The 24,005-nt window shown below is 41.4% G+C and overlaps 1 protein-coding gene across 1 annotated transcript; it reads left to right on the top strand.

Annotated features, from left to right (window-relative positions):
• Window positions 1-16,204: 16,204 nt before the first annotated feature.
• On the top strand, window positions 16,205-23,505 carry LOC147826635 (uncharacterized). The gene is made up of 2 exons (XM_087180529.1): window positions 16,205-17,437; window positions 21,001-23,505. Exon 1 carries the CDS (start codon window positions 16,369-16,371, stop codon window positions 17,362-17,364), a length of 996 nt encoding a protein of 331 aa, XP_087036655.1. The 5' UTR covers window positions 16,205-16,368; the 3' UTR covers window positions 17,365-17,437; window positions 21,001-23,505.
• Window positions 23,506-24,005: the final 500 nt, after the last annotated feature.

Below are 24,005 nucleotides of genomic sequence, written 5' to 3'. Positions count from 1 at the left end.
TTATAGCTGGCGTAGAAGCTTGACCTTTAGACTCCACAGGGTAAGGAAGAGGGACTTCAGACTCCAAAGGGTAAGTGGGGAACCTTAGGCTCAGTAATAGTGGATGGGGCTTTGATCAAGGTTGCCTTGGAAACCCTGGCCTCAGGTTCAGTAATAGTGGGTGAGACTCTAAGATTGTCTTGGAAACCTCTTTCTGAGGATCTGAAAGGCAAGAGTGGGAAACTTCAGGCTCAGTAATAGTGGATGTCTTAAGGACCAGAGGTGTAAGGTTTTTCTATGGCTTAAATTTACATTTTGAACAACTATATGGATTATTTCTTAATGAGAAAAAAGTCTGCACATTAGGTAATTCTGACCATTTTCCCTCTCTCACAGTACAATTCTAGTTGTGAAATAGCATCATAATCAATACTTCCCTGTGCATTCTCTTTTGGCTCTAAGGGGTAGGCAGGCCATGCATGGGTGCAAAAGAATATTAAACTACTCTTTCTCAATATGTGAGGGCTGAATATTCTATGGTGCTTAAGAATACATTCCAAATGAGTCAGAGATTTTGACATTGAGTCTCCCACTCTGAAATATAAGAGAAAGAATTGGCATCCCTTTACTTTCTACTTGATTTCTGTACCCTCAAAGTGTCCCCCAAGGTGATTCACTCCAGAGCAGGTGACAGCCATCTGGAGGGTAGCAGATAGACTAGCCACCTTTTATCAGCTCATGACCCTATCTTCCCCAGAAACTCGTATTCCTAATTCTAGCAGGTGTTTCTAAAAGTGCAAGCTACAACTGATTTCAGCTGTAAATGTTGCTAGCAAAACTAAACCAATAACCAAGAGATCTAAACCTCTGCCTTTCAATTCTTTAAGAGCCAGTGAGGAAAACAGACCAAAGGGCAAATTGCAAGTGATTGGATTACTTCCCAGACTCAAAGTCCACTCTAAAATTTTTGTGTATCTATATCTGTAACACATTTATGAAGCTCACAGGTTAAAACATACCCATTGCCTAGGAACCACAATATGCATGTTAGTAAAGGTGCATTTATCAGTTTCATGCATGCATAGGAAAGAAAAGAAAGGCTGAATTAAATCCCTTTTCTACACTTAGCATATGTAAAGCACAAGTGTAAATTGCTTCTCTGTTAGTGGTTCCCTTCTTTTAAAGGCAAACAGTTGTTGCAAATGTCTCAGCTTGAGACCTCCTGGTGAGAAGGGTGGTTTAGTGATAAGGTAGTTTAGCTAGTGAAGTAGTTTTAAAATTAACTCTAGGTGAGTTGGAATGAAAAAACCTAGGGATGTTGCTCATAACTTAGACCTTTGTCCAACAAAGATTTGTCAAGGCATCTAGAGAGTTATCATTTTTATCTGTCTACATTACTAGCAGAGAGAGAAAAGTCCAAACCTGTAGCTCAACTCTTACTGGAGGCTTAAGAGAAAGCTCTCACAGTGTCATTTCTGGTTACTCTGGGATAGAATATACCAGAAGATTGCTGAGAGAGTTACCTCTCACCTCACTGAGGAGTGCAGGTAGGAACAATAGATAAGTGAAGATAAGTCGGGCTGTCAGGGCCCAGCTCCCACTGAGGAACTTTTGGGTATTCACCAGAGAGTCACCCTGGCTGTGACTTCTCAGTTGTCCTCTCAGCTTTCACTGGTTCCATGAAACCTGAGATCTGTTTCTGGAAAGGAATCCGACTGCCTGTCTGGTCAACATTCCATTGGCTTCAATGGGGATTGGTCAGAAGGTGCTGGAGAAACTTGTCCTCTGCTTTAAGACTGGCAGCTTGCTCTAATAGCATTTAACTAGCTGGCAGAGTAACCACTGTTTTTTTTACTGTTCTACAAGGAACAGATAGAAGCCTGAGCTGTCATTATCTAAGATGATTTTCCTGTCTTCAATGTAAACACATTCTTATTTTCTATAGGTTTACTTTAAAAGTTCTTAGGAGGAAAAGGTTGGACACTTCAGGGTTGCTTTCTAATATTACATGCCTCCCCAAAAAGGGAAGTACAAAGTGGCAGGGAAATATTAGAAATGAGATCAGACAAAGGAAGTCTTTTCTTCTCATGCTCATGGTGAGTTACTGAGACAACTTGGTTATGAATCCTCATCCTCAGTCTGGAAATGTGAGAAGGGGAATCTCAGGAGCTAAAATTGCCCCCTTAGCAGCAGAAGATCAGACCAGAAAGGAAACTGAGGCAGAACAAGGTCAACATTTCCTCTAGAGTTTAGAGGGAGATTGAGGCTAGTCTGTCCCAGTGAAACCTGTCTTAAGAACAACTGCTGGCCTATTGCCTTTTAACTGACAGTCGGGGTCCCATGATTTATTAATAGGCATGTGTATTTTCCTGAATATAAACTACATTTCATAAAAAGACCCATTTTACATTACATAAATTCACATCTTAGTTAGCATCAAAGTCCACTAGGGGATGCTCTAACATTACTTTTACCTAGGGCTGTCTAAAATAAGATAACAAACTACAGCATTCAAAAAGGTCAAGCAAGTAAAGTGAGGAACAATTAGCAAGTCCAAAAACAGCATATATAAAACAGGAATACAAGGTCTTGCCTAAAAAAGTAAAATGTCTCATTCTTTGATGGGACATCATAATCTTCATATGTTCTCAAATTAAATTTACCATTATTATAAAAATGAATAAAAAAGACAAGTTATAAAATTCAAGGCATAAGCAATAGACAAACAAGGATGACAACTTTTGATTACCTAAATGAGTCACCATCCAGGATTTATGAAACAAAGAAAACTTTTACCTCCTTCCAAATATCTTGGTGGGACCTCCAAAATGACACAGGAATGATATTGGACCCTCAAATGATATGGGGGAAATATAACTCCCAACCTGTTAGATGTCAGATAGGCTGAGTTTGTGTTCTCTAAAATTGAAGAAGGAATTCCAGGAACAACGGAGGTTAAGAGTAGGAAATATTTACTGAGAGGAGAGATTTTCACTCCTGAGAGGCAGGAGGGTCCTGAATGGGTGGCTGAGGACTCCACTTTTTAAGGGAAGTTTTATAAAGCATAACCATGTGGTTACAATGTGGGTTAAAGCTATGATGAACCAAGGTTACAAGTATAGTCGCTTAGGGAAAAGTGATCCAATGAGGGAGCAAGTCATGTAGCAAGTGTACATAGAAAGAACAAAGAGCTTCTCAGGAAGGATGGGTCCTACTGAGGTGACTGATGTCTAGCTAGACTTCATTAGAGCAGGTGTTACCACTTATCTCATTCCTTGGAGAAGTATGTAGGCCTGGTCATTTTGTCTTTACCTTGAGGCCTGCCCTCCAACTGATGCACCTCAGCTGCAATGTGTTTTTATCTTCTGCACTGACTCTCTTGAGGCCCCAACCCTGTCTGACTGCCTGTAATATTTCTACCTAACTTGGGTGTCTATAATACTTGGACCCAAGGTGATGGAGAATGAGTAAGATTGTGGTAACAAGGAAACAGAAACAAATGAAGTGATTTGATCTACATGTCCACTTGATGAATTGGATTTTTTTTTTGTTTTTTTGGTACCAGGGATTGAACTCGGGTCCTTGTGCTTGTGCAGCAGGTGGCAAAACCACTGAGCTAAATCCCGGGCCCGACTTGATGAACTGGGTGGTGGCCCTTTAGGTGAGACAGGCAAAGCTATAAACACAACTGAGGAACAAACTCCATCTATTACTGGCATCACGGCAGCCCCATGTCTCAGTGGAGCCCTTAGCACATAGTGGGAATGGAATAGAAATGATTGCTCCTCATAAGTTATACTTCTTCCCTTAGCAGTTCCTTTCAAAATGAATTTTCAATGTAATCACTTCTCACCACTTCTGCTGCTACCATTCTGGCCCTGGTCAGTATTGTTCCTTCCTGGAATATCAGGATAATCTTTATATTACTTTTTCTATGTGCATTACCATTTCTCCATGTTATGTATTCTTCCCATAGCAAACAGAATAATCCCTTTAAAAGGCAAGATAGATAATGTTAGTTTTCTGTTCAAAATTAGCTATTGACTTCTGCACCACAACATACATATCATTAATTCTAAATGCATCTCCTCCCAATCTTATCCGCTGTTCAGCCACATGACACCCCTTGCTATTCCTCCTACCATCAGGCATTCTACCACTCCTGGAGTTTGGTGATTTCTATTTTGTCTGGCCTGCATACTCTTTCCCTGGATATCCACTTGGTTCACAGCTCTCCTTTTGTCAGACCTTTTCTCAAATGGTGTCATGTTAGGAATGCCATTCCTGACTCAACTATTTAAAGTCACCCCCATCTGCTCTCAACTCTGTCCTCTGCTTTATTATTTCCCATAAAATTTATGATCATTTTACTTAATACAATTTACTTGGTTATTGTCTATCTCCCAATTGAACGTAAATGACACAAGGTCAGTTATTTTTGTCTGTTATATCACCTGTGAGTGGTGCACAGTAGGCACTGGATTAATTTCTGACCAATAAAAGATGCAGATCCTTTGGAGAAAAGATTAGCTTAGAGAAAATTCATTTCCTTATTCTTAGAAATTAGAATTTTATTTATTAGAAATAAAACTGTACTACATTTGTCTTTCCTAAAATTATCTTAGGTGACAAAACTACTGGTGTCAAAAGCCGGAATTCTAATCCTGGATGCACTACATTAGTTTGTGATTTCTTTAAGCCTCAATTTTCATAAAAAATGAAATGAAAATGATAATATCTACCTTGCCTAACTCAAAGTGTTGCTATGAGGATAAAACATTATACATGGAAAAGTGTTTTCAAAAACATAAAGTACTTTTTATTGCATTCATTTATTTCCTGTGAAATCTTCTACCCTAAGGAAGTTGCCTTTATTTCAGGTAAGATAATAAAGCACCACTCAATCAGGACAAGTCGTCTTAACAAATTGGATGCCTTGTTGATTTTATAGGCCAGAAAAAGGGAAGTGATAGGGCTCTTTTTACAGTGCTTTACCATGAACTCTATGCAGCAATTATCAATGCTGACAAGTTTTCTTGATACCTAATTTGATGAAAATCTTAGTGATGCATTTAGAAAAAAAAAGATCAGGAAATTATCAATGAGGTTTACTTAATTTTACTCAATCCACAGATATTTACTGAATATCTACTAGCTCACATACTGAGAGGAAAAGTTGACTTCATAAGATTGTTAACACTTAGACCACAAATTCAATCTGATAAAATATAGAATCCTGACATACAGGAAACAAATATATTTGATAAGTCATTGTAGCTATGGCTGTAATATCAACATTTCTAGCATCTGTTCGGTTCTCTCTCTTATGTGCTGTCTGTCCTAGCTCCTATTTTACATTTTAACAAGTCTCAACACTTTGAAACTTCCTGAAAATACCATGAAAGTTCCTTATCTATTATTTTTTGTTACAAGGTTTTATTCAGAATGTTTTTTCATCTCAACTGTCTTCTCCTTTTCTCCTATTTTCCTTTTCCATTCCAATCTTTTTTCCTACTCCCTTTGTCTGGTAAGACACATTAATCCTTTAAAACTCTACTTATCTATGAACCTTGACAGTTGATTCAGGTTGCCTCAATCTTGAGTTAGATGCTGCTGTTCTGCACTTCTACAGCAGCACACAGAAAAAAATATATATGAGTTGTATTTGGAATGAAATACAAAGTGTTTTTCCAGATTGTATGATCTGACCCTGGTCTCCTGCTGGGTTTTATTTTCCCTGAAAAGACTAACCTTCTTGAAGTTCTTCAGAGTCTTCCAGCATGTTGAGATTAGTACTTAGGGTCTTTGTATTTGCTATTTTCTTTGCCTATACACAATATTTGGGTGCTAAATCAAATGCTATCTCCTCAAATATTTGTGAAATTTGATTGCACATAAGTGCCCCTAATATGTAAAGAGGCTAAAGAAGTATTGGTTGAGCTGACCTGAAAAGATGCCATCCACAATCTCTGTAAACAACTTTCAAAATGGGAAGGATAGGCACAGTTCAGCTGAACATTATTCAAATAGTACCATCTGTATACTGCCAAATTCTGAATTTATAGGATATTGCTAACTAATAATTTAGAGGGCCTTACAATTTTGTCTGTTGATTTCAGAAATCACTCCAACTTCTTAATTTTATAAAGAGAAAGCGTTGAATTGCAACTACAAAATCTTAGGCCATTGCACCTTCATACATTTCTAAGCAGGAGCTTGAATTCTGAGTTAGCAGAATGATAGGGTTCTTGGTGCCTGTGTATGCTAATCAAAGCAAAGAAATAAAATTCAAGTTCCAAGACCTTGAGAATCAGGACTCATTGTAGAATCTGTGCACATGTGCTAAACTGCCAGTCCCTCTGAATTTCACTCTCTTGACTCCCAGGCTGCTCCCCTATTCCATCTTCATCCTTTCTAACATGTATGAAAAGAGGGTGTGGGGTTTCTTCTGGTGTCATGGCACCAAACTGCAGTGGCTGAGCACTAGTCCATGGGCAGAGTGCTGCCCACTGCCTTCTGGGACTTCTACTAGCTGCGGCTGGCATAGGAGTGACCCTGGGAGACACAAAAGCCACACAATGATTTGTGTTCATTGATCTTACTTCCTATACAAAATCTTTATTGAGAGGAGCAGAGCTGCCCCCAGTGCAGAGGAGGTGAAACTTCCAGGACACCATACCACAACCCCCAGTGCAGAAGAGGTGAGCTGTGGGGGAACCAGCAGCACAAATGCCCATCCCCACATTGAAATGAGAAGACACGTAAACAAGTCTCAAAACCAGACTTACAGATCACCTAAAGCACCCCCAAAGGGCAACAAGATGGAACAATCTCATATTCAACCACCTGGACTCCTTGAACTGGCAATGAGAGAGGATCTGGAAAAAATGAAATCAGAAATAATTTCTCAGATATCAGTAGAGATTGTTCCCATAGTGCAAGACATGATTAATAAATCTAGGGAGGACACAGACAAAAAAATAGACATGATTAATAAATCTAGAGAGGACAGAGATAAAAAAATTGAGGATCTGAGGAACATGATGGAATCCCAATATAGGAAACAAATGGAATCCATAAAACAGATGCAAACAGATTTCCAGGAGATTCAAAACTCCATTGAAAGTTTATGCAGCAAAATGAACCAATGTGAGGATAGAATTTCAGATATAAAAGATAATATTGCAATCAGTGACCAGGAAAAGAAAAATTTCTTTAAAATAGTAAGGGACCATGAGAAATCAATTCAGCAGCTGCTAGATGATGCAAAGAAGAATAACATAAGACTGATTGTTGTCAATGAAGAAACAGGAGAGAGTGCAGATGACATAAAAAAACTGTTCACAGAAGTGATGGGAGAAAATTTCCCAAGCAGGGGAAAAGAACTTGACATACAGATAAGTGAGGCATATAGGACTCCAACTAGCCTTGATCAAAAAAAAAAAAAAAAAAAAAATCTACACACAAGCATATAATAGTTAAGATTCCAGAAACCCAACAGAAGAACAAAGTTCTATAAGCAGTTAGAGAAAAGAAACAAATCACATACAAAGGAAAGCCCATGAGAATCACAGCAGACTTCTCAACCCAAACCCTCAAGGTAAGAAGAGCTTGGAGTGATGTGCTTTAAGCCCTGAAGGAAAACAGCCTCCAACCCAGATTGATGTACCCTGCAAAACTATCTTTCAAAATTGACAGAGAAATAAGATACTTTCATGACAAAGACCACCTTAGGAACTTCATGAATACCAAACCAGCACTCCAAAAAATATTTTAGACAATATCCTAGGAAAAGACAATGAGGATCACAACCCCAGGAAGCCCAGCAGAATGAATCCACTGGGCATGACAAGAAATTAAAAGCAAAAGGGGAGAACCCAACAAAAAGAAAGAAAAAGTCATGACAATGACAAATCAATACATGTCGGTTATAACCATCAATGTTAATGGCCTCAATTCACCAATCAAAAGAAATAGACTGGCAGAATGGGTCAAGAAGCAAGATTCAACAAAATGCTGCATACAAGAAACACAGTCAATTAAAAAAGAAACTCATAGACTAAAAGTTAAAGGGTGGAAAATAATAGTCCATGTGACAGGAATTCAAAAAAAAGCAGGAGTAGCTAATCTTTCTGCAGATCAAGTGGATATCAAACCAACACTGATTAAGAGACACAAAGAAGGACACTACATCCTTATATAGGGAATAATCCAAGAGGAACAGAGGACAATCAAAAATATCTATGCACCAAACATTAGTGCTCCCACCTATATAAAACAAACACTAACAGACATGAAAAATCAAATAAGCACTAATACAATAGTAGTGCAGGAAATCAATACCCTGCTGTCACAAATAGATAGATCAACTAGACAAAAAATAAACAGTGAAATACTAGAGCCCAATCAAACTCTTGAACAAATGAACTTAACAGATGTTTACAGAGTGTTCCACCCCACAAAATCAGAACACATATTCTTTTCAGCTGCACATGCGTTGTTCTCCAAAATAGACCACCTACTCACCCACACACTGACTCACATTTAAGTAAGTGCAAAGGAATTGAAGTTATCCCTTTATATTATTAGACCATAGTGTGATGAAATTGGAGATCAATAGCAAAAGAAACCACAAGAATTTCATAAACACATGGAAATTGAACAACATGTTTCTGAATAACCAATGGGTCACAGAGGAAATTAAAAAAGAAATCAGACAGTTCCTACAATTAAATGACTATGCCAATACAACATATCAGAATCTATGGGACACAATGAAAGCAGTCTTATGAGGGAAATTCGTAGCAGTGAATACTCATGTTAGGAAAAGAGAGTGAGCCCAATTAACCTGATAATGAACCTCAAGCTTCTAGAAAAAGAAGAGCAGGACAAACCCAAAGCTCACACAAGGGAGGAAATTATAAAGATCAGAGCAGAAATAAATGCAATGGAGACTAAGAGAATGATACAGAAAATCAATGAAGCCAAGAGTTGGTTCTTTGAAAGAATAAACAAAATTGACAAACCCTTGGCCAACCTCATCAGGAAAATGAAAGAAAACACACAAATCCAAGCAATTACAAATGAAAAGGATGAAATTACAATGGACCCAGGCGAAATCTAGAAGGTCATCAATTTCTACTTCAAGAATCTATATGCCAACAGGATGGAAAACACAGAAGGAATGGGCAGATTCCTAGATACGTATGAATTACCAAGGTTAAATGAAGAAGGCCTAAAAATTCTAAATGACTCAATATCAATCAATGAAATTGAAAACATAATTAAAAACTTATCAACTAAGAAAAGCCCCAGCCCTGATGGATTCACTGCTGAATTCCACGAGACATTTAGAGAGGAACTACTGCCACTACTGTTTAAACTCTTCGATGAAATTGAAAGAGAAGCAATACTCCCAAATTCATTCCTGGAAACAAGCATCACCTTGATCCAAAAAGCAGAGAAAGAACCATCTGAAAAAGAGAAGTATAGGCCAATCTCACTAATGAACATAGATGCAAAAATCCTTAATAAGATACTGGCAAATAGAATGCAAATGATCATCAAGAAGATCATGCACCCTGACTAAGAGGAATTCATCTCAGGGATGCAGGGATGGTTCAACATATGCACATCAATAAATGTAATACATTATATCAATAGAGCCAAGGACAAAAACCATATGATTATCTCAATAGATGCAGAAAAAGCATTTGACAAAATCCAACATGCATTTATGATAAAAACCCTACAAAAAATTGGAATAGATGGTCTCTACCTCAAACTGATAGATGCCATCTATGAAAAACCAACAGCCAATATCATACTAAATGGTCAAAAACTGAAATCTTTCACACTAAAAGGAGGAACAAGACAAGGATGTCCACTATCGCCACTCTTGTTCAGTATAGTTTGGGAAACATTAGCCAGAGCAATTAGACAAGAGAAAGAAATAAAAGGAATAAAGATAGGAAATGAAGAAGTCAAATTGTCTTTATTTGCAGATGATATGATACTCTATGTAGAAGACCCCAAGAACTCCACCAAAAGTCTTCTAGACTTAATAACCAAATTTAATGAAGTAGCTGGATACAAGGTCAACACACAAAAATCAATAGCTTTCCTCTACATGAATAATAGACTCATTGAGAGAGAAATAGGGCAAACAATTCCATTCACAATAGCATCCAAGAAACTGAATTACCTAGGAATGAACCTAACAAAAGAAATCAAAGACCTCTTCTCTGAAAACTATAGCACTCTGAAAAGAGAGATTGAAGATAATATCAGAAAATGGAAAGACATCCCTTGCTCCTGGGTAAGAAGAATCAACATAGTGAAAATGGCCATACTTCCAAAACTACTATATAGATTCAATGAAATCCCAATTGAAATTCCAGCAGCATACTTCATGGACCTTGAGAAAACAATCCAAAAATTCATTTGAAACAAGAAGAGACCTAGGATAGCAAAAGCAGTTCTAGGTAACAGAGACATGGCAGGGGTTATCACATTCCTCAACTTGAAACTATACTACAAAGCTACTGTGATAAGAACGGCATGGTACTGGCAAAGAAACAGACCTGAGGACCACTGGAACAGATTAGAAGATGCCAAAACAACTACAGACACACTCAGCCATCTCATCTTTGATGAAGGAGCCAAACACCCTCACTGGAGGAAAGATAGCCTCTTTAATAAATGGTGCTGGAAAAATTGGGTTTCAACTTGCCAAAGATTAAAACTAGACCTATATCTCTCACCATGCACTAATCTAAAATGGAAATGGATTAAAGATCTAAATATTAAAACAGAAATGCTGAACTGGTTGGAACAGAGGTTAGGTAGGACTCTTGAGGACATTGGTGTAGGAAAAGATGTTATGGACAAAACCTCAGTTGCCCATGAACTGGCACAAACAATCAGCATGTGGGATCTCTTCTTATTAAAAAGCTTCTGCACAGGAAGAGAAACCACCAACAATGTGAAGAGACAACACACAATGTGGGAAAAAATTTTCACCTGCTGTTCCTCAGACAAAGGTCTACTCTCTAGAATCTTTAAAGAATTTTAAAAAATCAGACCTCCCAAATTTAAAGATCCCATCCAAAAATGGACATCTGAAATAAAGAGACATTTCTTAGACAAAGAAATAGAAATAGCAAATACACATGAAAAAATGTTCAACATCACTGGTCATTCAAGAGATGCAAATGAAAACAATGCTGAGATTCCACCTCACCTCAGGAGGAATGGCTGATATCATTAAATTAACCAATAACAAATGCTGGTGGGGCTGTGGGGAAATAGGAACCCTGCTCTACTGCTGGTGGAAGTGTAGACTGGTGCAACCACTGTGGAAATCAGTATGGAGATACCTGAGAGAACTAGGACTGGAAGTCTCACTTGACCCAGCTATTCTCCTGCTGGGGATCTGCCCCAAAGAATTAAAAGAATCATACCACAGTGATATATGTGCACCCATGTTCATTGCAGCACAGTTTGTAATAGCTAAAACTTGGAAGCAGCCCAATTGCCCATCAACTGGAGACTGGATAAAGAAGATGTGGTTTTTTTTATATATAAAATGGAGTCCTACTAAGCCATAAAAATGGAAAATTAGAGACATGTATAGCTAAATGGATGCACATTGAGGCCATACTCTTAAGTGAAATAAATAGGACACACATGTGTAAATACTGAATAGTTTCTCTAGTTTGAGAAACTGAAAGTGTAAATAAGGACTACAAGGTATAATAGATAATGTGAAATAGGAAGAAAAGGGGCAAAGGGGACAGGGAAGTTGGAGGGGTAGGGGAAAGGAAAGAAGGGAATGGAATTAATATGAGAAAGTGAAAAAATGGAAACAAAATCTTTGTAAATAGGGAGGGATGGAGGAGTTGAAGAGAGGGCAGGGAAAGGGGGAAAAATATGAGCCAAGAAAGATTATATAAAGGTACAAATTTCCAATGATGTATGTCATTTTATTATATACTTAAAATGTAGCAATAAAATTAATTAAAAATAAAGAGAAAAGGGTGTGAACTCACAATGTGACCAGAGGAAGCAGGTTGTAAAACATATTATAGCAACATTTTAATGCTCAGCCTGTTTTTGGCAGTTTGGGACTATGTCATAGAAGTGAGCTGAAAGTACCTGTTTAATGTGGGTTTCATGGTTTGAATTTTGAGAGCCTCAGAGTCTTGGTACCATCTGTTAACTTCCCAATGTGAATAGCAAGTACAGTGCAGGAATAAAGACAGCATGGAACTTCCCAAATTTGGAAGGATTTAGTGTTACTGATTTGCTTGGAATGAGGCACGCTCCAAGATTCAGCTTCCATTGGTGGTTACCTTAGGCTTTAAAAGTGGATAGGTGCAAGTGCACCTAGTACATTGAAATCAGAGACTACATCTTTAGGAAAGGTATCTTAACAGTCCATTGCAAATAGTAGTCTTCATGTAGCAATTACAGTCATCTTACTAAAATTTTAATCCAATTCCAACAATCCAAGAATCATAGATGGAAGAATCATCTGGTTAGCACCTCGTGTTTACAGGAACCTGTACAAAAGCGTGACACAGTCAGAATCTGTTCCTAATGGCCAAAAGGAAACTAGACATCAACCACAAATCATTTTCTATATTTTTTCAAATAATGCGCACACATAATTATATATAGAAAGCCCTGAATAGCTTGGCAGAAGCATTGAAGTTCTCAGTTATAGAGTCCAGTTTACTAAATAATATCACAATTTGGCTGCTGCATTTTCTCCCCACATCATCCCCAAATCTAGCTTTTATCAATATATTGCATTGCTTAAAGATATTGTGAAAACATTATGAAATCACACATTTTTGTCTTATATTTTCTATTATTGTAAATCTTTAAATTTTTCACTAAAAAGTACATTTCATAGTGATGATTATTATAATTACAATAATTAGTGTTTGACAATCATTGACATAATGAATAGCAACAAAAAGAGAAAGGACAAGTTCTGCCTGATCTCTTTTATTTGAAACAGTGAAACTCAAAGAAGTACAGTAGAGGATAGAATGGTGCTTACCAAAGCTGGGGCAGGGGACATTAGTCAAAGCACACAAAGTTTAAGTTAGACATAAGGAACCTGGGTATGGTGGTACAACCTGTAATCCCAGCACTCAGGAGCCTGAGGCAGAACCACTGAAAGTTTGAGGCCAGCCTGGGCTATGAAGGGAGTTTGAGGCCAGCCTGAAGTACATAGTGAGACCCTGTCCATACAAACCAAAACAAAAACCAAAAATTAGACATGAGGAATAAGTCTTTGAGATCTAATGCACAACATGGCAACTATAATTAATAATAATGCATATTTTTAAATTGCTGAAAGTCAATTTGAAATGTTTATGCCACAAATACAAAAATATAAGTATGTGAAGTGATGGATATGTTAATTAGCTTAATTAAACATTCTATAATGTCCACATATATCAAAACATTACATTGTACCTCATGTATGTAATTATTATTAGTTAAAATACATTTTTACAAAGGGAGAGGTAGAGAGTCCAATGGAAAGGATTAGGATTTAGGTCTTTGCTGTGGTATTGAAGACTTTTGGACAAGTCTTATCTTCTGTGAAAAGTTTGTGGGCTGGGTTAGAGCAGAGTTGTAGAGTCAGACATCTCCATAGGATCTACATTGGTTACATTTCTATTGAGACTGGGAAACAGGTTTACTGAATCTAAAGACGCGAACACAACTCAGTTCTGAACATGCTTCCCCCTCCATGGATTCAAAAGGAGCCAGAAATAGGTATATAGACTTTCATCTATATTGATATGTGTAGACATATGGACTTTGATAACATTTTAAAAATGGACTTTAATTTTTAGAGCAATTTTAGGTTCCCAACAAAATTGAGCAGAAGGTATAGAGATTTCTCCTTAACCTTTGTCCTCACATCTGTCCAGATTCCCCATTATCAATATCCCTCATTAAAATTTCATTATTCTTAGTTTACAATTAATTCAAACCAAAAAAAATTTTAAGAACCCTACTGAATATATTTGAGGGCATGTTTAGCCTGTGGACTGCTTCTTTGTAATCTTTAGAGAAAAGGGACTTAAAATTTATCCAAGATGGAAAATGTCCTGAAGGAAAAACAGGGTCATAATACCATCTTTCTCAGGAGACAATGGCAAAACCAAAAATGAACATGTAATTACCCATTGAGGAAAACCCAGGCTCTCTGTCTTCTTTTTTTTATTTTTCTCATTACAGGGGATTGAATTCAGGACCTTGTGGTTGCCTGCAAGGCAGGCGCTGTGCCACTGATCTAAATCCCTGGCCCCAGGCTCTCTGTCTTGATTGCTCCTTCCTGTCATTATTCCCTTGATATTTTGCCACAGCACAGGGTTCCCTGATGGGTTTCACTAGAGTGAGAGAACTATATGATGCTGGGGGATCACTCTAGCTCTCCATATCCTGAATCTTGTTAAGGAAAAGAAGAGAAATGCCACAGCCACTTTGCTCTTGACCATTTTTGACAAATTGGAACCCTCAAGAGACAAGAACAACATAATGGATCAGTCACAAACAAATAAGGTATTTTCTCAATCCTGGGCTATTTTTCCAGCCTGATAAACAAAACGGGGCATGGAAAGTTCTATAGTCAACATTGTTTAGTCATGAACACCGCATTTCATGCAAATTGCCTGTAATTATGTGTGGAGTCGGATTGATTGATTATATATGGAGAAAAAGCTCTGAACAGCTAGGTAGAAACTTTGAAGTTCCTTTTGTGTCTTGCTGCCTAAATAATATCATAATTTGACTGATAGAATTTGATAGGTCTTCCACTACCTCAGCAGCTATTATGTATAGTAGCTGCCCTCTTCCTATGGTGCCTTGCCCCTCCCCTGGGTGATGTCATGCCAAGATGGTTGCTCCCACCAAAGAATAAACCCTTCCTCCCAGCATGCCCCTGGTCCCACCTAGAGAGTAACCTAATACTCGCTCACCCCCTACCACCTAGTGACGTCACCGGCTCCTCCACTCCCTGATCACTACCTCACTCAACCCCACCTCAGCCCCTACAAGCCCCACCCCAGTCTCTATAAAAGACTCTCCCTGCCCCAGCCATATGGCTTTTTGTCTCTCCTTTGTTCGGAGACAGCCCGGCAGATCTATTCCCCTAATAAAGGCTTGTTGTGGCCTGGTCTGGTCTTGGTCTTCGGCACTTTTACCTGACATTTCTGGTGCCGTGACTCGGATGGTAGATGGTCCATTAACGGACGATCCCCCGCAGGATGGGGTTGATTGGCCTTTTGGCCATCTCCATCGGACCAACCCTATCTGCCGTTGCCAGGACCTGCCGGGGCTTTCTACCTTTGCCATTGCTGACACTACACATCCACACCGGTCACCAATCTCTGGGTGAGTAGGCAGTTCAGCCTCCCTCTCGTTGGGTTCTCTGTCTCATTTTCTCTCCCTTTGGGGACTTCTCAGAAATCCAAGCGCTTGGTCAGAGAAACCCCCACGGGCCCTGGGCCCAGGACCGTGCCCCTGAGAGACGTCCCATCGGCCCGGCTCCTCTCGTTCTCTCCCTCTGGGAGACTAACTCGGAGATTGTCAAAGGAGACAAGGACGCTTCTCCCCTTTGTCCCTCTCCCAGGGGGCTATCTCCTCCTCACCCACCCTAACATGGGAGCCCAACAATCCAAACCCCTTCCCTCAACGCCTCTGGGCTGCCTCCTGGCACAACTTAAACCCCTTGGATTGTTGGGACCAGACTTTAAGCCAAAAAAACTTGTTTTCTATTGTAATCAGGTTTGGCCTCAGTATAAATTAGATAATGGGTTTCAATGGCCTGAAAATGGCACTTTTGATTTTAATATACTACAGAATTTACACAACTTCTGTCAGCGCAATGGCAAATGGTCAGAAATCCCCTACATACAAGCCTTTTTCTACCTACGCTCTCGGCCCTCCCTCTGTCAATCCTGTTCTCCTTCTCAAGTACTCCTAGCCCAAGCCTCACAGCCCATCCTTCCCGATTCCACTCTTTCTGATTCTGACTCATTTGATCCAGCTGATCACTCACCACTAACACTTCCCCCACCTTATAAACCCCCAAATTCTTCTTATGTCTCATCCCGTGCTTCTTCTCCTCCGCCATCTTGTACCTCTTCTTTGTCTCCTTTCACCTCACCACATGGCCCTTCTCCTCTGCCATCTTGTACCTCTCCTTTGTCTCCTTCTTCTCCCCCGCCATCTTGTGACCCTCCTCCGCCATCTTGTGACCCTCCTTTACCTCCTCCTACCCCATCCCCTACACCTCACATCTCCCCACCCCACACCCGTTCTCGCTATCCCGCCCTTCCACCTTTAGCCCTGGCCACACAGATGCCCCTCCGAGAGGTAGCCGGGACTGAGGGCATTGTTAGAGTACATGTTCCCTTCTCTTTCTCTGACCTTTCTCAAATTGAAAAACGCCTAGGCTCCTTTTTCTCTGATCCCGATGTTTATATCAAAGAATTTCGCTACCTTACTCAGTCTTATGATATGACCTGGCGAGATATTTATACAATTCTTTCAACTACTCTCTCCCCAGAGGAACGCCAGAGGGTCTGGAGGGCAGCCCAGGCAGCAGCAGATGATTTTCATGCCACAGATCCAACTAAACTAGTGGGTACCCAGGCAGTGCCAGATACTCAACCTGATTGGACTTACCAGGATGGAGACCCAGGCAGAGATCTCCGAGACTACATGATTGTTTGTCTCGGAGAAGGCTTAAAGAGAATTTCACAAAAGACAGTTAATTTTGATAAAATTAGGGAAATAACTCAGGGACCCCAAGAAAATCCAGCACAGTTTCTTTCTAGGTTGGCTGATGCTCTTCAAAAATATACCAAAATTGATCCCACCTCTCAGGCAGGCACGATTGTTATTAACACCCATTTTATTTCACAGTCTGCCCCTGACATCAGGAGAAAACTAAAAAGGGTTGAGGAGGGCCCCCAGGCCACACAAACTGAGCTCCTCAATGTTGCTTTTAAGGTGTTCAATCACCGTGAGGAACAAGCAAAACAACAAAAAGTGGCCAATTACCAGATGCTGGCAGCAGCCCTACAGGGTAAACCACCGTCCTGCAAAAGGACATTTACTCGTGATGGGCCTCCTGGGGCCTGTTTTAAGTGTAATCAGACTGGACACTGGGCTAGAGAATGTCCCAATCCCAAGCCACCGCCTGGCCCTTGTCCCGACTGCAAGCAGACGGGTCACTGGAGGGTTGACTGTCCCCTTCGCCAAAGAGGTAAGAGGCCATCCCCTCCTCAAACCCAGTCAGCAGGTGTGGAGACGTCTCTGTCAGAGCTCATCGGCCTGGCGACGGAGGATTGACGGTGCCCAGGGTCATCTACAGCCCCCACGGCCATCACTCTCAATGAGCCCAGGGTAACTGTCAGCGTCTCAGGTAGGCCTATTTCATTTTTACTTGATACGGGGGCTACCTATTCGGCCTTACCACAGTACTCAGGTCCTACACATCCCTCCACAGTAACTATTGTGGGAGTTCAGGGAATACACTCAAGCCCACTAAGTACACCACCCCTAGCTTGTTCTCTGCTGGGCAGTACATTTTCACATAGTTTCTTGGTTATTCCTAGCTGCCCTACCCCCATCTTGGGGAGAGATATTTTAACTAAATTTAGGGCTTCACTCACCCTTCACTCAGCCAATTTAGACCCTACCAGTATTCTGCTGCTCCTGGCTGCCCCCCTGACAGATTCAACTCCCAATCTAACTTCACCTTCTCCTAGGGAGCTTTATATTGACCCCTCAGTCTGGGACACCTCTACCCCTTCTGTGGCTAAACATCACCCTCCCATTCAGATCTCTCTCAAAGATATCACTCAATTTCCAAATGTTCCCCAATACCCTTTAGCATTAAAACATTTAAAAGGATTAAAGTCTGTAATTACCAGTCTACTCAACAAGGGACTTCTCAGACCAACTCACTCCCCCTACAACACTCCTATCCTTCCAGTTTTAAAAACAAATGGTTCCTACAGATTAGTACAAGACTTAAGAGCCATCAATTCTGCCGTACTTCCTTTACACCCTGTTGTTCCCAACCCCTACACATTACTGTCCCATATCCCCTCTTCTTCACGTTATTTCACGGTTCTAGACCTCAAAGATGCCTTTTTCACCATCCCCCTACACCCCAACTCACAAAATCTTTTTGCTTTCACATGGACTGACCCTGATACAGGACACTCTCAACAACTTACTTGGACAGTTCTTCCACAGGGTTTCCGGGATAGTCCACACCTCTTTGGACAGGCCTTGGCTACTGACCTCTTAAAGTTAAACCTGTCTCCCTCTAAGCTGCTCCAATATGTAGATGACTTACTTTTGTGCAGCCCCACCTTCACACTCTCTCAACAACACACGGCCTCATTACTTAATTTCTTATATAAAAAGGGGTACCGAGTCTCTAGGGACAAGGCCCAACTCTCCCAACTCACAGTACAATACCTTGGGGTTAAGATCTCATATCAGCAACGAGAGATCACCTTGGACGGTAAACAACTTATTCGGGACCTCCCCATCCCCTCCTCCAAGGCTGAGATCCTGTCTTTCCTGGGGCTCGCAGGCTTTCTCCGCTTATGGATAGCAAACTTCAGTCTACTTGCTAAACCCCTGTATGATGCTTCCAAGGGAGACCCAAATGAACCTATAAATAATACTTCTATCAAGGGACCATTTCTCAGGCTTCAGGCTGCTATCCTCTCTGCCCCAGCACTGGCTCTCCCAGATCTTCAAAAGCCATTCATTCTGTATGTCACTGAACGAACAGGATTGGCTTTGGGAGTTCTGGGACAAAACATAGGATCACACTTTGTCCCAGTTGCCTACCTGTCTAAACAGCTTGATTACACAGTCCGAGGCTGGCCTACATGTTTACGTGCTCTGGCGGCTGCTTCCCTCTTAGCCCAAGAAAGTTCCAAACTTACCTTTGGCCAACCAACGACAGTGAAGTCACCCCACCGCCTACAAGACTTACTCACTCATTATAGCCTCTCACACCTGTCCCCCTCTAGGCTACAGCTCTTCCATACCACTTTTATAGAAAACCCATCTTTCTCTCTTCAGTCCTGCCCCTCCCTTAACCCAGCCACTCTCCTTCCTGAGCCTGTTCAGACACTCTCCCACTCGTGCACAGAAACAATTGAAAACCTCCTTCCCTCTCTCCCTAATGTCTCCTCAGAGGCTATCTCAGACCCAGAATTCACATGGTTTATTGATGGCAGCTCAATTTCCAGCCATGTGCCTGGCCAGAAGGGGGCAGGATATGCAATAGTTTCTTTCACACAGACCATTGAGGCTAACACACTCCCACACAACACTACCTCTCAACAAGCAGAATTAATTGCACTCATCCGAGCTCTTACTCTAGCTCACAACAGACGAGGCAATATTTATACTGACTCCAAATATGCATACCACATCCTACACTCTCATAACTCCACTTGGAGAGAAAGAGGCTTTATGACCACAAAAGGGACACCCATTATTAATGGACGTCTAATACATGCCCTTCTCCAAGCGGCCACCCTCCCAACACAAGTGGGGGTCATTCATTGTAAAGGACATCAATCATCTTCCTCTCCTATAGCTCAGGGAAACAACAGAGCAGATCAAACTGCCCGCAATATGGCACAACAATGTGTTCCCCAAAGCCAAAACCAGTTGTTAATCATTCCACCCTTAAAACCTAACTACTCTCCTCAGGAAAAGTCCAAATACATGAAAAAGGGTGCTACACTAAGAAATGATTGGCTTCTATATCGGGGACGCCATGTCATACCTGATGATCAAATAATTCCTCTCCTCACTGACATACATAACTCACTCCATATAGGAACCCAACCCCTCCTGCACCTTCTCAGGCCTTTTCTATACCACCCATCCTTAGCGTCACACACACAGACAATAACACAGGCCTGTCCCATTTGCTCAACCACCAGTCCCCAAGGTGGCTTTCAAACACGCACAAAGACTCACCAGTCCAGGGGACAACTACCAGGAGAAGATTGGCAAATTGATTTCACACATATGCCACCTGTAAAAAAGGTTAAATATCTCCTAACCTTGGTAGATACTTTCACGGGGTGGATAGAGGCCTTTCCCTGCAGGTCAGAAGGAGCAGCTGCTGTAGTTCATGTGCTCCTAACAGAAATCATTCCTCGATTTGGCCTTCCACGTTCCATTCAATCAGACAATGGACCTGCCTTCATCTCTCAGATCACCCGACAGGTAACAGAGACACTCAATATACAGTGGAAACTACACATCCCATATCGACCTCAATCATCAGGCAAGGTAGAACGAGCCAATGGGTTAATTAAAATTCAGCTAACTAAACTCTCAATAGAGCTCAAACAAAATTGGATTACCCTCCTCCCTTTAGCTCTCATGAGGCTTCGCTCGACACCACGAAAACCATTAAATTTAACCCCCTTTGAGTTGATGTATGGACGACCTCTCTTGTTTTCTAACTTACCAGACCCATCACCAGCACTTGCTGATTATATCCCAACACTTAACTATGCCCGTCGTCTCCTTCAAACTCTGGCTAACCAAACTCTCCCCTTTCCGGACTCGTCAGGTATTCTACATCCTCCTCCTCTTTCTCCAGGTGACCAGGTATATCTCAAGACCCTGTCCCCAAGACCCCTCCAGCCACATTGGGAGGGACCTTTCACTGTTTCATTAATAACTCCTACTGCGGTAAAACTCCAGGAAAGAGTCCCCTGGTTCCATCTTTCCAGGATAAAAAAGGCTCCTCCAGATTCCCAGATAAAACAGCCTGAACAACAATCTAACACTGCCAGATACTCCTCTATTTTCACAGGACCTACTAAACTCAGATTATTCCGTACTCTCACACAGATTCCAGAGGAAAGTTAACCTCTCTCTCTCATTGACATCTCTAACTTTATCGGCTCAAAATCCAATTGACTTTCCTAGGTAATACGGATGCACATCCTCTTACAGCAGCAGTTTCGGGCCTTCCTTGAGTGTGCTCTGGAAAACGTCGCTTGGTGCTCCCCACAGGACGACATCCCTGAGACAATCTTCCAGTGGGTAACAGACCTCTGGTTACAGGGAACACTAGCTGATTTTTCATGTTTTGAGATAGAGCTCTTTTCTTTTCTCCTCATTTGCTGTTTGTACACACACCTTCATCTGCCTCAAGACATTCCCCTTTGTTAGGGGACCCATGGGGTATTGTGATTCCATATACACAGGGTCACCTACAGATATCCTCAGCCTTCTCTTATTAATTCTTTCGGGCCTTCTCTTTGGGATTGGGCTCACTGCCACTGCCCCAAGAGACTGGAAAACCATAGACAAATGTATTCTGGCAGCAATATACTACCTCATCATTACCCTCATTAGTATTATTGGTTGTCTACAGTAATTTATCAAGGGTAACTAACAGCTGTCATTAGGGCTCCCTCACAAGTTTTTTTTTTCTCTCACGGTAACCTATTACCTAATTATCACCCTTCCCAGTATTATTTGTCCTCACAAATACACAAAATGTTTCTTCACTCCTCTCTCCTTCCCTTTGACAAGACTCTTCACCATTCCATCATACACTACGGGGTCCACATCACAATTCTCCTAAGTGCCCTCATCTCCATCTTCCTCTTTCCTTTACATGCAGTTTCCATGGCCCCACCCTTACCCGTCAACCCTACACACATATACAATGACCTCCAATTGACTCACTCCTCACTTCCACACTATCTAGATAACATGCTCCAGCTAACCCACTCTCTATTAAATCAATTCAACCCATCTCTAGCCAGTAACTGTTGGCTCTGTATGTCCCTATCCACTGCTTCTTATACAGCCATCCCGGTACCTGCAAAAGTCTGGGCTACAACCAGTCTTACTTACCATCCTCAATATAAGATGGGAAACCCTTTACAGTTATTTAATAAACAGTCCCTCACCAACTTTCGCATCACTGATATGACAAGAAGAACACAAACAGGTCGTGCAGCCCAACTCCTTCAATCGTACATGGCTAACCTGTCTCTATATGAGAGTAAGGAAAAGCCTATACTTGGACCTATAGCTGGTAACATCATCTTGAGCTTTCAGGCCCCACTTTGTTTTCAGCGTAACTTGTCCATGGGCTCCATGTTGGGACACCTTCCCTCTTGGAAGTGTAATTACACATTACAATTACAGGCCCCATCAGGTCATACTAACTACAAGGTCACCCAAAATGCCCCCTTTGTTCAGCCTGTCCGCTTCACTGGGGCTCCAAAAATTATGACACAGGGTCTTCTCAGCAAAGATTCTGGGTTTTGCAATGGTCGACATATGCCCTGCATGACTATACATCCCTGGACTCCTTACAACACAGCCCCCTCAGTCTCAGAATGCCTCCTTATTCCAACATTTAACCATTCTCCAGAATGGCTTCTGGTAGATACCAGGAGATTCTTCCTCCAATGGGAAAATAAGACCAACAATGCCCAACAAATTTCACGCCAAAGACCTTTTCAACCCTTAACAGGTGCTGTGCTGGCAGGAACACTAGGAATATGGGAAATGGAGAATAACAAACTCACACATCTTTTCGACATACACAACCAATTCTGTTTACCCAGTCAAGGGATCTTCTTCCGTTGTGGAACTTCAGCCCACCTGTGCCTGCCAACTAACTGGACAGGGACTTGCACTCTAGTTTACCTCAGCCCGAACACTGATATAGCCCCCAATAATCAAACTTTATCAGTGCCAACAAAAACACAGGTCAGACACAAACGAGCTGTCCAATTAATACCCTTACTTGTAGGACTAGGCATCACTGCTGCTTTAGGGACAGGAGTAGGGGGCCTAGCTACCTCACTAACTCAATTCCAAACTCTCTCTAAAGAGCTAAGTGACAGCCTTAAAGAAATAGCTAGATCAATCACAACTTTACAGAACCAACTAGATTCCTTAGCGGCTGTCACTCTCCAAAATAGGAGGGGACTAGATCTCCTTACAGCAGAGAAGGGTGGTATATGTCTTTTCCTAGGAGAGGAATGTTGTTTTTATACAAATCAATCGGGTTTAGTACGAGATGCAACAAAAAGGCTCACTGAAAGGGCCTCAAACATTGATCAACGCATGAACAATTGGGTAAATGAAAATCTCTTTTCCCTAAGTAGTTGGCTGCCCTGGCTCCTTCCTCTGATAGGACCATTGGTCACCATCTGCCTTATCTTACTCTTCGGACCCTGTCTGGTTCGCTGTTTTCAAAATTTCTTGCAGGAACGAATGAGGGCATTCACCAACCAGACAGTCACGGAATTCATCATGGCAGGGTACCAGCCAGTACGACAAATAGAAGAGGTCCCCACTTGCCATAGGCCTCATCAGATCCAGGTCTAGCCCCAATCTTCGCCCCTGGTCAGCAGGAAGCAGCTCCAGAAGAAGAGACCTTCGCCCAACTGTCATAAAACAAAAGCCTGGAATGATAGGTCTTCCACTACCTCAGCAGCTATTATGTATAGTAGCTGCCCTCTTCCTATGGTGCCTTGCCCCTCCCCTGGGTGATGTCATGCCAAGATGGTTGCTCCCACCAAAGAATAAACCCTTCCTCCCAGCATGCCCCTGGTCCCACCTAGAGAGTAACCTAATACTCGCTCACCCCCTACCACCTAGTGACGTCACCGGCTCCTCCACTCCCTGATCACTACCTCACTCAACCCCACCTCAGCCCCTACAAGCCCCACCCCAGTCTCTATAAAAGACTCTCCCTGCCCCAGCCATATGGCTTTTTGTCTCTCCTTTGTTCGGAGACAGCCCGGCAGATCTATTCCCCTAATAAAGGCTTGTTGTGGCCTGGTCTGGTCTTGGTCTTCGGCACTTTTACCTGACAGAATTCTCTTCCTACCCAGAGTGTCTCTTAAGCTTTGTGTGCAAGGATAAACTGTTTATTTATTTATTTTTTTTTGGCATTCAGA

This window comes from Heterocephalus glaber, unplaced genomic scaffold (genome assembly GCF_053883595.1).
Source record: "Heterocephalus glaber isolate CG9 unplaced genomic scaffold, H.glaber_assembly_v1.0 deba00001463, whole genome shotgun sequence".
Classification (NCBI taxonomy): Eukaryota; Metazoa; Chordata; class Mammalia; order Rodentia; family Bathyergidae; genus Heterocephalus; species Heterocephalus glaber.
This window is presented reverse-complemented; position numbering and strand designations above follow the sequence as displayed.